This window comes from Phyllostomus discolor, chromosome 14 (assembly GCF_004126475.2).
Source record: "Phyllostomus discolor isolate MPI-MPIP mPhyDis1 chromosome 14, mPhyDis1.pri.v3, whole genome shotgun sequence".
NCBI lineage: Eukaryota > Metazoa > Chordata > Mammalia > Chiroptera > Phyllostomidae > Phyllostomus > Phyllostomus discolor.
In genome coordinates, this window is record NC_040916.2 from 45,951,877 (window position 1) to 45,967,745 (window position 15,869).

Sequence of the window (15,869 nt, forward strand, 5' to 3'; positions counted from 1 at the left end):
ATGGAGTGGGGAGAGAGAGTGAGACTCAGGATCCGACTGAGAACAAGACGAGGGCCAGATTGTGGGGAGACTTTGCCAGGGCCCATCTCTGGGTTTTATTGAATGTTCACCAGAAATCCACTGAAGGCTTTAGTTTAATTTTATTATTGTTACTTGTATGTTTGTCATTTTAGTGGGGTCAGGATAATTACATTAGTGTTGGATCCTAATACGGAAGGGGACTGTGTGGGAGACCCTGGAACAGAGGACAACAGTGGTAGGAAAAGGGATGAAACAATATTATCAAGGCTAATTCTCCAAATATCACTGCCAACCCACAATCCCTTTTCACAATCTCCAAATCCAAAGATCCTCTGAAAATTGAGTTTCTTGTTCAGTTGTGGACAACACTCATTTGGTAGCAAAAAAGCTGACCTGAGCTGACCATGAGGTCTCTTTACCATACTGTGGATATGCCTATGTTCTGTTGCAGACATAGTAATGGCTTCCCCAAGGGGCAGGATTCCCGAGCCATGGGGTGTTGGAAATCTGGGCTGCACCCAGATGTGGTAGACACCGTGGTTTGAATTCCTCAGTGTTGAGGCTGGGCATGGCCTAATCTGAAGTACACCTGTAGCATTAGTAATAAATTCTAGTCATTGTACTGCCTTCCCTTTTAAAAAAAGTTCTAAATTTCATCTGGCACTGAGGTTTTCAGATATGGGATTTAGTCTCTGGTTTATTTATATTCTTGGGTCACTAGCAGGACACAGAAATGTAACATTTTTCAGTAATATCACCTCAACTCTAACAATCACTGCTTTGTCTAAGAGAACCTTGCTGTACCAGCCTGTCTCCCCAAATTCAGAGTTGAGCAAGTCTCATGTCCACCCCATTTTTAACTGACACCTCAAGATTTTCCCAACTTGGTCACACCATCCACCTTAATTCATAATACATTCTTATATGCTGTGTTTTCTTTACTTACCTCGATTATTCCATTATATTCAGCAAAGGGCCCAGGAGGACAGAAGCGTGGGCATGCTTACTGAACACCCTCCCAGGGTCCTTGTGCATTTTTCTCTCTCCTGTTGGGCCCAAGACAGGTTGCCTCCAAATTTCCCACCATGGCATATCAGTTAGTTTGAACTAAACTAACTGACCAGTAGCCAGTGCCAGAAGGGTATCTTGACCCACCCTTGTCTCCTCAAATGCAGCAAATAAATCTCTCATGTGAAAGGTGACCTTCCAGCACTTGGGACGCCCCCTTATTGCTGGAGATAAACAACTAACAGCCAGAGTTGGTGTAATTCAATCTTACTGCCTCTTTTCTAATTTCTACTTTGTTTCAATTCCTCACTGACAAATATCCAAACCTTGCTTAGATTCCTTTCTAAGGAGCACTAACTTTCTTTATCTTGTCAATTTCTCACAACGTTATTGTCTCTTTGTCTAAAACACATAGGAAGGTGCCTGGTTCAATAATTTCTTTGAGCCTCATTTCATATGACGTTTCTTTCACGCACACATATTAAATTGATTTTTCTCCTCTTAATGCAGTCTTGTGTCACTTCTGTTATTAGTCTAGTCATAAGAACTAAAGAAAGGTAGAGGAAGGAATTCTACCCCTCCCCAACACTGCTTTTACCTGTAAACCCTATTAACTGATCATCACTACAAATTGCTTCTCTTTGCGTTAAAATATTTCTGTTATGATTTTTCAAGACAATGGACATCCCTGCTTATAATTTTTTTCAGGTTGCCACTGGCATTTCTGTGTAGAGTTAGAAAGGGAGTATTCTGAGCTATTGGGTAAATTTGGCAAATAACAAGAGTCATAGATAATCTATTAGTCATAGTAGGTATAATAGTCAAGATAATCTACACTTCCATAATCAGCATTCAGTTCCCTCAAGGAAAAAATATGTTTGTATAGATCCTTAAAGCAGGATTCCTTGCCTGTGCTCACCTGTGCTCCTGCCTCACATCCTAGAGTGTTTTTATTGCTTAAGGATGAGCAGCATCTCTGTTGGATCGGGAGTGTCCTAAGAGCAAGACCTGAGCTTCTTTCCTCTAATTCAGTGGTTGGCAGTGAGGGAGGGCGGGAGGATTTGGCACATCACCCCCAGGGGGAACATTTGACAATCTGGACATGTATGTAGTCTTCACAGCTAAAGGGGGGTGGGTTTGTGTTTGATACTACTGGGTAGGCTAGTGATACTGATTAACACCCTACACTGCACAGGACAGTGCACCCAGAACACAGAATTATCCAGCCCAAAATGTCACTAGTGCTGAGGGTGAGAAACCTTGCTTTGTCACAGGAAGATTAAGACTATACCCATTAGAAATAGCTCCTGCATTTCTGATCACACCAAACAACCCTCTGAAGAATGCTGATGAGAGGCTATGGAAATAACTGCTTAATTAACTGATTGCCCAATCCAGCCTTTTTATTCAGGCTGGGTCACGTCAGAAGGACTTGCAGTGACTAGGGACCCAACCCAATTCAAGCCTAAAAGATATTCCTGATTGACTGAGAGCACCCCCCTCCCTGCTATTTCCTCTCCCTCTGGCTGGCCCAAGGAGCCATGCCAAAGGCAAACTGGCTTGGAGGCATCTATACCAATAACCATTTATAATACCTGCGTGCCTCAGTATCCTTGAACCCAACATTCATCCTGGTGTCTGAGCTTTCTGTCCCTCAAATCTTATAATCCTTTCAGATTCAGCATTTTGCCTGAGCCATTTTCTCCATCAATCACCCCCTCTGTCTCCTGTCTGCTGTTCCTTATCCCTTCACTCCTCAATTCCTCCTCCTTCAAGCCTCCATGACCTGCCCCAGATGACCACACTTATTCCTGTTCATGCTTCCCTTCCATCCAGGCTCTGCTTGGGCCTCGACTTGAGCTGCCTCTGTGGCCCAACCTGCTCGTGTCAAATGGGCAGTTCCCCGGGGCTAATCATCATCTCTTTCCTCTATTTCTCCCCTTAGGGGTGAAGACCTCACTGCTAAAAGCAAATATACTTGTAGCATTAATAATATGCAAAGTGTTTTTAAATAACTTATTCAATTTAGTCCTCAGTGTGACCCAGGCAAATGTATACAGTTGACCCTTGAACATCACAGATGTAAGTGGTGTAGACCCCCCCCCCAGTCAAAAATCTGCATATAACTTTTTATTCCCTCAAAGCTTAACTACTAGTAGCCTGGTGTCTACTGGGAGCCTTACCAATAACATAAAAGTTACTTAACATATTTGGTATGTATATGTATTATATACTGTATTCTTAAAGTAAGCTAGAGAAAAGGATACATTATTAAGAACATCATAAAGAAGAGATAATATATTTACAGTCTTTATTTTAAAAAATATCTTCATCTATTTGGACCCATGCAGTTCAGTCCCATGTTTTTCAAGGTTCAACTGCATTTTTTGGTTAACCACATTTTATAGTTAAAGGAACAAAGTGTCAGGAAAATTGCCTAAATTAGTAAGTGGTGGAGCTGGGGTCAAACTCCACCTCATGATGACTTACCTATGCGCTTTCAGTTCCTGCATCTGGGTTTGAGGTTCCACACTATTCTGGGCCCCTTTTTCCCCCACACTAAGCTTAGCTCCCTGCCCTTCTTATGCTGCCTGGGATGCCTGACCACATCGTTCCCATTGGTGTATTTATTCTTATTTTCAAAGTGGTTTTTATATTTAAATGTATAATTTTTTAAAATATATCTATTCTTTTCCTCTGCTAGAATATTATCTCCCTGAACACAGGGATCTTTGTTTTGCTCACTGGTATATCCCAAACACCCAAAATAGTATCTAGTACATATTAAAAACTGAATTAGCATTTGAATAAATATTTGTTGAATGCATAGATAAACAGTACATTCTATTTTCCAAAAGTGCCATTGAATTCTTTTTTTTTATTTCCAGCCAGAATCTTTCTCTTATAGTTTCCATTTTAGATTTAGACTCTTGAGTTTCACCTTTTCTGAAAGAAGGCCTTTCAAATAATGCAAGAGAGCAACAGCTACTCTTTTTAAAACACAGCATTACACCCTGGCTGTTGTAGCTCAGTGGACTGAGCACAGGCTGTGAACCAAAGGGTTGCTGGTTTGATTCCCAGTCGGGGCACATGACTGGGTTGTTGGCCAGGTCCCCAGTGGGGTCCATGTGGGAGGCAATCACATATTAATGTTTCTCTCCCTCTCTTTCTCCCTCCCTTCCCATCTCTCTAAATAAATAAATAAAATCTTTAAACATACACACACACACACACACACACACACACACACACACACACAACATTACTTTTCCTTCTACAAGGAGGTAGGCCAAATTTGGAACAAAACAAGCCTGGGCTTGGGTTTTAGCACTTTCGGTCTTAGATGTATGATCGTACAAATTAGTTAACCTGGAGAGATGTGTGTGTGTGTGTGTGTGTGTGTGTGTGTGACACTGTATATAAATCAGAATAAATAACAGCACCTCTTCAAGTTTTCAGTATGAGGAAGGGTGTAGGGTCCCTGCCTCAGGTGGTAGCTAGCATGCAATAGGTTATCATCATGCAGTCTCACTCTCATTTGGCCTGAGCTGAACATGCTGCCCGGCTGTGCATGGTATGGGCCAAGCAGAGTAATACTATCATGCCTGTTAAGAATAAGAATTTGTTACCATTTGCCACAGACAAACTCATTCTTGACCCATTTTAATCAACTAAGCTTTATGTGACTGGCTATATGTACACTCACCTACCTTCTATAACTACAGCTGATCTTTAACTTAAATTCAGAACTTCATATTTATTTTAATTACATTTTATTTTGTCAAATTAGGTCCATTATTCTAAGCTATGTTGATTCAAACATCTGTTCTTCAATTATCCCTGGTAACTTGAAGTCACCTGAATTTTAGGTCCTTCCTCTAAGGTGTTGATAAGAAAGTTCATTACAGCAGGATAAGGATGGGGTCCTGGGACAATACAAGTGTTAGGAACTAGTAAGGATGGCCCAGTAAGGAGGAAATACCTGATCTGGGGCTGTCTGTCATTATGTCCATTATGTTGACAGGGACGCTCTTCTCTTTCTCCATTCATTAGATAACTCCCACTTATCTTTCATGTCTCTGACTATGGTTGCCTTCTCTTAGCACTTGATCCACTCAAGTGTCCCTTCTATGGGCTGCCATAGTACCCTATGCCTCCCATGTGGAAGCTCACAACTCCATTGTCTCTCAGACTTCATGTAAGCAAGACAATGCTTGCCTTGCTCACCAATGTATTTCCAGGACCAAGCACACACAGTTCCTAGCAGATAGCCAAACCTCAATAACTATTTGTCAGATAAATGGAAGTGTTGATACAAGTTGATAAGTGGTTTTCTTCCTGATATAACACTAGAGACCAGAGAGAAGGTGTTAATCCAGGTCAGGGCTCCTATGACAGGATGTGATGAGGAACATGATGGATGGCTTTTGGCACAGCTTGGGTTATTCCTAGGCTTCTAGATACTTGTAGTTTAGTCTTCTAGGTCAGGAAGCTTCATCTTTTGGATGAATGAGTTTGATGATTCCTGATGATGAGGAACACATGGATCATCATACATCACCCTGTCTTCCTAACTAGTTTCAGGCCATAAGCATGTGGATTCTCTGGGATGTGTAACCACACCAGAAATCAGGAGTATGCTAGTGTTTCTGGAAGTCTTGGTCACCACCTGACTATTCTTCTATATGTAAACAAAGTATCCCCACGTGCACTGCTTGCTTCTGATTACTCCTATCTACCTGTCTATTCTATTATTAACAACTGAGTTATTCCCTTATGCATGACAGTTCTTTTTACTTATTCATCAGGACTATTCCAGTCCATAAGACAAATTATGGGATGTGAAATTTCTCCCTCTTAATATTTGGATAATGCCTAGATAAAGGAGAGATATACCAAAACTAAGTCTACCATCTTCTGGTAAAAATATCTGTAACATACTGGAAAACCCCTCTCCCTCAGCCATGCACAAGAACCCCATTCTGGGTACTTTTGGTGACAGCAGGGTAGGGAATTTAACTGAGAAAAAGAAAGAGATGCCTTAGTCTTGAGATTGAAGAGTAGAAAATTTGACATGACCACCCAGTAATTACATAAAACATCCCACAAAAACAGTTACCAATCAGCTCCATCTTGCTGCCACATCTCACTCATGCTGTGGCCACTGTGTATAAATGTCAACTCTCCTGTAGGCTTTGAGCAAGTTCATGCACCTGGGAATTCACTACAGCAATGGTTTCTACCTCCAGTTGATCAGAATAATTTTCAAGTGGATTTCTAGTTCTCTTTCTGGAAATTCAAATTAAGTAGCTCCAGGATGACTTCTGGGATTTTGTGTCTTTAAGTGGGTTCCCAGGTAATTTTACCCTAGCCTAGTTCCCGCAATCAAAGAGGGATTAGCTCACCTGGTCTAGAAGGAACCTCAGAACATCTAGAGCAATTCCCTCATCTTACAATGAGGATGTCAGTCCCAGGGTGACAGGTTTAGAAAGAGGGAAAAAATAGAGAAAGCAAAGAGGTATAAACAGGATTCCAAGGTGGGAAACATGATCCCAGTCTCTCTAACATTCATTTGGACTTGGTCCCTCATCTCTAGAAGCCAGGCCCCCTTTCAGGCAGCCTGAGGATGTCAGGCATAGGAGTCTGGCCAACTCTGCCTTGCACTCTGTGACTTCACTGATGCATTGGCATTTTCTGGGCAATACTCTATCAAACTGTGAAGTGGAACAACACTATGCAACAGGTGTATTGCTTCAGATTAGTTTGAGATTCAAACAGAAATCTCTCTCACAGATCTTTGAGTACCTTCAAAGAACTTTATAGATGGTCTTTTTTAAAATTTGTTTTTGAATCCTTAGCCCTGGTCCTAGAGATTCTTTAATTTTTGTTCAAATGGTTGACATAGAAGCAAAAGGTGCAGAGCTGGAAGTGGTCATCAGTGAAAGGCTGGAGGGTGGGGAATGGTAGGGATGACCGGGAAGGGTCATCCAAAGCCGATGTTGAAAGACTGAAGGATATCCTAAACCATGGTCCTGAGGTCACAGTCCCCATTGCCAAATGCATTTTAAAAAAAGCAAGCTTTCAAAGCATGCAGAGAGAAACAGCAGACACATAGGCACACACAAGGAAGCATGCAAAGCCCACAGAAGGACATGCAGACACACATACACTCCTGTGTAACTGTTTCCTCTGAACTGCTATGGATAGGCTAGAGCTTTTCACTGTGGGCCTGCCTGGAGGCCTGATGCTGGCCATCCTATCAGAGGAAGTAGAGGAGTTTTGAAGTCAATTCAGACTATCCCCAGGAGAGAGAAGTGTAGATCTCGAGCTCCTCTGGCCTCAGAGATGGCATCAAGCCTGGCTTCTGCACAGCCATGGCCTATGAGGGAGCACCAGGCCAACTGGGTTTCTCTGACTCAGCCCCAGCTTGATTCACCCATAGATGGCTCTATTCTTCCATCATTCAACCCCTTTCCAGACCTAGTTATCCTTGGGACCAGAGTTTATCTCCAGAGGGCAGTGCAGGTAATGGGATCATTACAATATGATAATGTAATGTTCCAATATGTTCTAATATGTTCCCTGCCCCAGAGTGTGTGAGGGGGGATGGAGTGGGGGGTGGAGAAATAGCTCTTAGGTGTGACTAGCCTCTCACAGCTAGGACTGAGTTTCTTCTGTACCTTGAGGGAACGGACTTCTTCTTGCTCACCCTTCAAACAAGGGGACCTTTGTCCAGGAATGTGTTTGAGAGAATAGGAGTGACATCTAATGACAATCTGGGGCATCTAAGCCTCTTGCCATCTTGTTCTCTCCATACCCACCTAGGAGCCTGAACAATGGAAACTCAGGAATGTCCTGTGGGAGCCATTTGGACTTTGCCAAGACCTCTGCCTAGAAGCATGTAACACTGAGAAGATACAGCTCCCAAAGCAACCAGGATTCTAAGAGAGGAAGCAAATGTAGAACTGGCAAAAAATAACCTGTTCAATAAATAACTTTAAATTTGTGTTAGAAAAGTGACTGGATTGATGTAGGGAAGATCTCTGGAAGAAGCAGGAACTGTGACCAAGTTGAAATCAAGTTTGGCTGTATGGCTTTGGTAAGTCACATATACCCTGTGTGCTTAGGTTTCCAACTGTGCAAAATGGCAAGATACAAGATACAAAACACAAGAATCATTGTACATAGGATAATTATGCCCCAGTCCCCTTCAAATTAGGTACCTTGGGACCTCACACAGTTCTCACAATCACCATCAGCTGCCCCATCATATTTTCCTGAATCTCATCGATGATCTGAAATCTCTTCCATTTCAAGAGTGATTTTAATTTTGGGAAAATCCAGAAGTTACAGGGCACCAAATCTGGGCTGTAGAGGGGGCTGAGTCACCTGGGTGATTTGATGTTTCACCAAAAACCTGTGCATGAGATGAGTTGCGTGAGTGGGCACATCATCGTGATGAAGCTGCCAATCATCAGTTGCCCATATCTGTGGCCTTCTGAATCATCCCAGTAGTTTTCACAGAGGAATGTTCAAGCTTAATGCAAAATTTGATGCAGATTTGTTGCTCTACTCACTCACTCATTAGGAATGTGATGGACACACAGTACACATGCTCACTCAATGGTGTGTACTGCCTCCACTGATTAGTACAGTGAAGTTGTCATCATTCATGCATCTGCATTCCAGTCCACTCTCCTTGACTTCTGGGTTACATCAATGTTGTACAAACCATTCTCATTATATTAACAACAGCTGGACTTTTTCCAGACAGGCCTCCTCTATATGTTTGTCATTTTTTTTTCTTATTTATACAGGTGACCCTTGACCAACATTGGTTTAAATGGTGGAGTTCCACCAACATGCGGATTTTTTCCAATACTGTAAATATATCTTTTTTGTATGGTTTTCTTAACTTTTTTAGCTTACTTTATTGTAAGAATACAGTATATAATAAAAAATGTGTTAACCAACTGTTTATATTATTGGTAAGGCTTCTGGTCAATAGTATGCTATTAATAGTTAAGTCTAGAGATGAGTCAAAAACTATACTCAGATTTCAGTCACACATGGGTCAACACTCCTAACTTCTATGTTGTTTAAGAGTCAACTGTGTGTGTGTGTGTATACACATACCCATATATATATATGCATGTACATATATATATGTTCATATTCTACCTGTTTAAGGTATTTTACTAAACTAGTAACAACTACACATTATTGGGTATCAGAAATACTTGGAGGTCAGGTTAAAACAGCTGAGTCACACTCCCAAAGTCTCTGTATCAGTAGGTGTGGGGTGATGCATTTGTGTGTGTTACAAGGCCCTAGCTGATGCTGATGCTGCTGACCCAGGTGCCGCACTTTGAGAACCAGTATTTAAGACTGCAAGTTCTCTGAGAGCAAATAGGAGTTCCGTCTGTCCCTTTAACCAGTGCCTTCCTAGCAAGTAAGGAGTGAATATTTGTTAATAAATGAAGGAATGAATGGATTTCACAAGAAGAGTCTCAGTTTTTCTTTATACAACACAGGATTTTAGTAGGTAGTCTCTCAGGTTCTTCACTGCTGATACTGCAAGAACTAGATCCCTGGGGTGAGGGAAAGACATATTCAGAGCCAGGCCCTGGATCTGTGGTGCCCAACTATGATGCTGGAGCTGTTCGGCCATCTGGGGTTATGGCCCTTGAGGAGGAGGGCCCTTGATCAAGTCCCAGACCAGACTGCCTCTCTTTCATCCAGGTGGTCTCAGGCACTCTAGAAAAGAGCTCTCCTCAGGAACACTGTTCCAGAAGCACTTCTCTCATCTGCAGGGAATGGGAGGAAGAGACACCCCAGGCTCTCCTGCCCCTCCAAGCCCCACCTTCATGCTACTGAAAGCAGCATGCCTCATGGGATTTTGGAGTAGAGTCAGCCTCAGATGCTTCCTTTTCTAATATGTCCCCAAAAGAAAATGCAAATAGTTTATTCTGAAAGAAAGAAAAGTGTATCCTGTGCAGAGTATCCCAGAGAGCCTGAGTGGGATCCCTTCTCTCCTCTCCTGACTCCACAAAAAGATCACATGGCAGTGACTATGGCCCCAGAGCTGGGGGACCTGACCAATGCAGGCCTGAAGACCCTTACTGCTAGACTGAGGAGTGAGAGTTCTCTTTCCTGCTTCCTCAGTCCTTGTACCTCTTCATTCACCCTTTCCCTGCAGGGGCCAGAGACCCTGAAGGGAGACAGAAAACCACAAAGAAGCTTACCTGGTCTAGTCTAAAGAAAGTTTAGTTGTGGGTGCAATAAACCCAAGAAAAAAGTAATAAAGAAAAAGTAAAAGCTCATCCCAGACAGGAAGGAATAACAAACAGGCTTTACATAGGATGCGAGATCAGAGTATAGCATCATCTTTATTGTTACATGTCCTCCTCTTGTCCCGGTCTTGGGGTTGCCCATCAAGATAGATTATGGCTCAAGCTGCCAACCGACTAGGCTTGCTAAGTAGCTACCAACCCCAGGAGAAGCAAGGGACTTTATGGATATTCGGACTCCACTCAAATGGGAGTGTACAACCTAGGTAAGCAGGTAAGACAGATACATCTGAGAAGTGAAATAATTCAAGAGATGTTGTAAGGCACTTGCCAAGTGAATTGTATAGATGATGCAGTGAGTTCTAGGTAGTCAGTGCAGGCTTCTATGAGTAGGAACAAGCAGAAAGGCTCCAAGGAAGGGGTCTTGAAAGATGGATTGGATTTCAGATGCTGGGAGTAGCAGAGAAGTGACCCAGGAATGGGGGCTGGGGAATGAACAGAAGCTTGGAGGCAGGGATATGGAAGGTATGTCTTGGGGAACACCCAAGATGTGCCCTGGTGGTGAGACTGGTCCGACGAGAACTGAGGGTGTGTACTGGAGAGGAGCCAGATGTGAGGCTGCAGAGGTGTCTGAGACCCAGGTGTGGGTTCTGTGATGACATGCAAAGGAGTTTGGACATCACCTCTGAAGCAGGGAGCCCTGGGTGTCTTCGGAACATTGCAAACAAGAACGCAGAAACTGTGAGTGCTGAGAAAGGTGGAGCAACATTTTCATGGCAGGAGCAGGGATGTTTCAGCCATGCTTCCTTTAAAAATAGGCACCTTTTGCTCCAACAGAGGCCCCACCTTTAGCTCCAGCAGGGGCCCCACCTTTTGCTCCAACAAAGGCTCCACCTTGGTCTCCATAACCACACAGACCCCGCGGCTCTGGAAACACATCACAAGGTCCATAGCTAACACCGCTCTCTCCACACTCGTTATAACAGGCTGGGCCGTAGCTGGGGCCCTCGGTGTCCAGGCGGCCTGGATGGGACTCAAGGCAGCCTGGATTTCCTGAGCATGGAATTGAATTTGGGCCTAAGGTTGGGCTGAAACAGCTCCGAGGTTGCACATATGGCTCTGGGCTTGGGCAGGGTGGTGGAAGGGGAATTGGCTCTCGACAAGGCTCTGGGTGCTCACAGGGCTGTGGATGTGGCTCTGGGTGAGGCCGTGGAGCTGAACGTGGGGCTGGACGTGGGGCTGGACGTGGCGCTGGACTTGGTTCCGGACACAGACAGGGTTCTGAAAGTCGCCGTGGTGAACCTGGGTGGCGCTCTGGACTTGCGCATCGTTCTGGACTTGCGCGTCTTTCTGGACTTGCCCATCGTTCTGGGCGTGGGCATGGACGTGGCGCAGGAAGTGGACGTCGCGGCAGTGATGGCTCTGGACATTGGTCAAAACTCCTGGGTGGAGAGAAGCTTGGGAGTGGACGTCGCTCTGCACGTGATCTCAGGTCCGGGCAGGAGGCGCCCCAGGAGGGTCTTGGAGCACAATTCTCAGAGCAGCGTCTGATGGGAGGAATCTGAACGGGACACCTCTGGGGGGGAACCTGCTTGGGGCAGCAAGGTGAGGAAATTTCTACTCGGTACTTGGGTCCACATCTCTGAGAGCAACTTGAAGTGGGACCCCGAGGACATCCACTATTGTAGATGGGCTCAGATCGGCGGGGCGGGGTGCAGTAGTTATAGGAACCCGAAATGCATCTTGATGGCATGCAGCTGCGTTGGTAGGACTCAGAACGCCGTGGTGGTGAGCAGCTGCGGTAAGAAGGCTGCTGCTGGCGAGGAGGGAGACATCGGCTGGTGCTTCGACAGCGCCGCTGCACAGGGAAGCTCCCGTAAGAGCCCTGGGTCTGGCATTGGGGTGCGTAAGTGCGACAGGAAGCCCGAGACTGACGCTGAGGGGCACAGTTGCTGACAGAGCCCTGATACTGGCCTTGGGTGGAGAATCCCCCCTGGCTGCAGAATCTTGCCTGAGTACGGCATGCTGGGGGATACGCTATGTAAGTCTGGACAGGCTGGGGAGCTGCATAGGGTACATAGGTTTGGACTGGGCATTCCACATAGCAAGTTTCTGTATAACAAACTGGAGCACAACCTGCATAGCAGGTCTGAACAGGGCCTGGGGCTCCACATTGCACATAGCAAACCTCAGACTGACATGGAGCCTGGCACTTCACCTCCGTGGTCTGGGGCTGACAGGGAGCCTGGCACTTCACCTTGGTGGTCTGGGACTGGCATGGAGCCTGGCATTTCACCTCCATGGTCTGGGACTGGCAGGGAGCCTGGCACTTCACCTGGGAAACCTGAACTGGGCATGGTGCAGGGCACTCCACGATTTGCATTCCACAAGGGGCTTGAACCACCACCTGGCTCTGGGGACAGGGGGATGGGGAAGGGGCAGAAGGAGGAACCCTTCACACAGCACTGGGGAACCGGCAGGCAACACGGAATCTGCTGCTGGTCACACATGGTTCCGATGCAGATGTGTGAGCAGGACCTGAAGGATGAGAGACCAGCTTTAGAAGACGCTCTGCTTCTTCCCTGGCCTTTCCTTTCCTCCCCCCACCTCCGACCTACATTGGAGAATACTGAGTTATCTGGACCCAAGATTAGTCACCACTGCCTAAGAGACCTGCCTTGGATGTGCCCAAAGACCTGTCTGAGGTTCTGATCTGAGATCGCTTCAAGGGCACAGCCAAGGCTGCTGGTATCCAGGCTCTTTCCCTGGAGGATGGGCATAGCAGTGTCCAGCACAAGAGGGTGGTGATGATGAGAGGATTTCCATCACTTCCTGGAGTCCTAAGTGGTGGGAGAGAGCTCTACGGAAGTAGAGATAACCCATGGTCCCAAGGCTGTAGTCCAAAGTGGGCTTACAACCACAGGGGTTTGAATTTCCTCGCATACATTCACCGTGCAAAAATGAAAAACATGCATATATGTGCATTTATATGAGAGCAAGCTCTCAGGCACCATGTGCTCTCAAAGCATCTACTGGAAGTAAAGAATTCAATTAGTTATTGGGCAGCTCAAACTCAATATAAAATGTTTGTTTCTCCATAGTCGATCTATTTTAGGTGGATTTGTTTAAACAGGCTCTCATGGGCACACACAAAACACCAGACTTCAAAGGCTCAGGACCAACAAGGCAGCTTGCTGGGTCGGGTTGCTGTCCTCGGTCACCTGCTAGCTTCAGAAAAGTTTTCCCTCAAGCTCCTCTGAGAGGCAGGGGAGATTTAATTAAGATGGGTAAAAGAGTGCCAGATTCCTAGTTATAAGACTGACATTCAGCCCCACGTAAAGCCCACGTCTTGGGAGCATTAAAACATGACATAGGGGGTGCAGGCACATAATGCAACACCACACCCAGCCAGGGAGAAACAGAGGGTCGCTCCCTCCACCCTCCCCAAATCCACCTGTTCACATACAGGCAGCCCAGTGACCAGCACAGCAGGGAAGCTGGTTTGATAATCAAATCCCCCAACCAAACACTTCTCAATAAGCTCCTGAAATACTGAAAATACTCCTCAGGTAGGACAAAGCCTTCTATTCGCCATTCCTAGGGACTATCTAAATAGGTATGTCCTTGGGGAAGGTAACCCTCCTACACTCGACTCTGCTCACAGAGGAAAAATGATACCTGAGGATGAGACCAGGGTTATTGAAGGCAAATGCACTGACTTCAGTGCCCCATTTCTCCACACAGTCTCCACAGATATTCTTCTCATGTCCCCTAAAAGTCCACCAGACCTTTCTCCTCAAGTTGATGTACTACTCGTCCTCTGCCCCCAGCTTCTCACCTCACTCTGTCTCACCCCTGTGAATCTGAGCACCCCCTGAGCATCATCTCCACCCCAATCCCAGGACCCGTCGTTACTCACCTTCTTCAAGGCAAGCAATCATTCAGGCTGAGGCAACTGGACAGAGGCCTGTCTTTATATAAAGGGCTACGAGTCTGGTTTAGACCATGAGACAATTGGTTGGCATCTGCCTGGCTCATCACCCAGGTTGGCATTCCAGCAGGCAGTCCCCTCCCTGTATGCTTGTCCTTGCAGTCACCTACAGGGTGTGGGAGTGTCTCATTTCAGTGCTGAAGCTTCTAGACTATGGAGAAGATTCTTCTTTTCTTTCTCCTTTTTCGCACTGTGTGTTTCTTGTCCACCCTAAGAAGAGCTGGTGGTGGGGATGGAGAGGGGTAACAAAGGTATCTTTTCTCTTGAACTTGATTCCAGGACCCTACCTTCCTCCTTGTCTGATATTCTCACCAGATGGATATAAAAGAAGAAAAGCTTCCTAACTAGAAGCAAGTAAAATCACCTCAAAGGTACAAAATGAAGAGAACATTGGGTTAGACCTGAGTCTAACTTCCCAACTTGGCTATTTATAGTTGTGTAACCTTTATAACTGACATAAGTATTAGTTTACTTATCTAAAAATGGAGATATTAAGTCTTCTTTGCTGAGTTATTGTAAGGATTAAGGCAGCTATTTTACACAAAAGCTTCCAGTCAAGTATGATACTCAAAATATCTAACATCCACTTAGAGTAACTCCTGGCCAAGCAGCAGACACAGCTGGATTGACGATTGCCTGTGGTATCCCAGTCCTGGGCTGGACAGCCTGATGGCTTCACAGCAGGTGCACAGCTAATGCTATGGAGTAGTCCTTCAAGAGAGCAAGCAGCCCAGTGCAGACTAGAAATAATAAACTGGCATCTTGTGAGCCAGACACAGTTGAGATGGTTATCTTCTTATCTTTTGCCTAAACAACTTTTGCTTACATAATTTTATAAGTAATAATATTTAGAAACAGATTTTTTTAAAAGATTATAGACATCTAGTTTTCTCCTAGAATCAAAAGACCTGGTATAGGTGAGCTGACCTGACCTCAACCTTATTAACGCCTGCCCCTCATAGATAGATGATAGACTTTGATGTTCTGTAATTTTCCATCTTTTTTTTTTACTCTATCCACAATGCAGTGCAAACAGTAAACTTCTTTTTATTACTTTACCTGTGTTTTTATATTTCTCTGGTGAAATTGAAAGGGAGTGAAATAATCCTTCCACCTGGATAATTTCACTTGTTTTTGTAACTTTCAGCTCCTGTAGGCATTTAAGATTATGATCAAGCTTGTGATCAGACACTTTAGATTTAGAGGGGTTTGGGGGTAGAGTCTGAGCCTCTGGTGCATGGCTAATACATGCTATGTACATGGTAGTACATGCTAATGGGGTGTGAAGCTATTAACCTTCATGAGCCTCAGATTCCTTGCTTATAAAACAGAAAGATGAAAATAGGAGAAGGAGAAAAAGAAATAAGAGGAAAAAGAGAAGGAAAAAAGAAAAAAGAGAAGGAGAGAATAATAAGAATCAGAAAAGTTATAGGATTAGTGTGTGAATTAAATGAGATAACTAATCTAAAATGCTTAGTATTAATATGTCATTTAGCACTCTGGGATTTATTTTCTCATAGGAAGATGGGAGAGAAATGCTTCACCAGGTTCTCCTGAAG

The 15,869-nt window shown here is 44.7% G+C and overlaps 1 protein-coding gene across 1 annotated transcript; it reads right to left on the reverse strand.

The window, feature by feature from the left end:
* Positions 1-10,402: 10,402 nt before the first annotated feature.
* LOC114489113 (keratinocyte proline rich protein) lies at positions 10,403-14,267 on the reverse strand. The gene is given in 3 exon segments (XM_028503120.2): positions 10,403-12,756; positions 12,758-12,857; positions 14,239-14,267. Coding segments are annotated over 2 exon segments (1,701 nt in total). The 5' UTR covers positions 12,830-12,857; positions 14,239-14,267; the 3' UTR covers positions 10,403-11,127.
* Between the last annotated feature and the right edge of the window lie 1,602 nt (positions 14,268-15,869).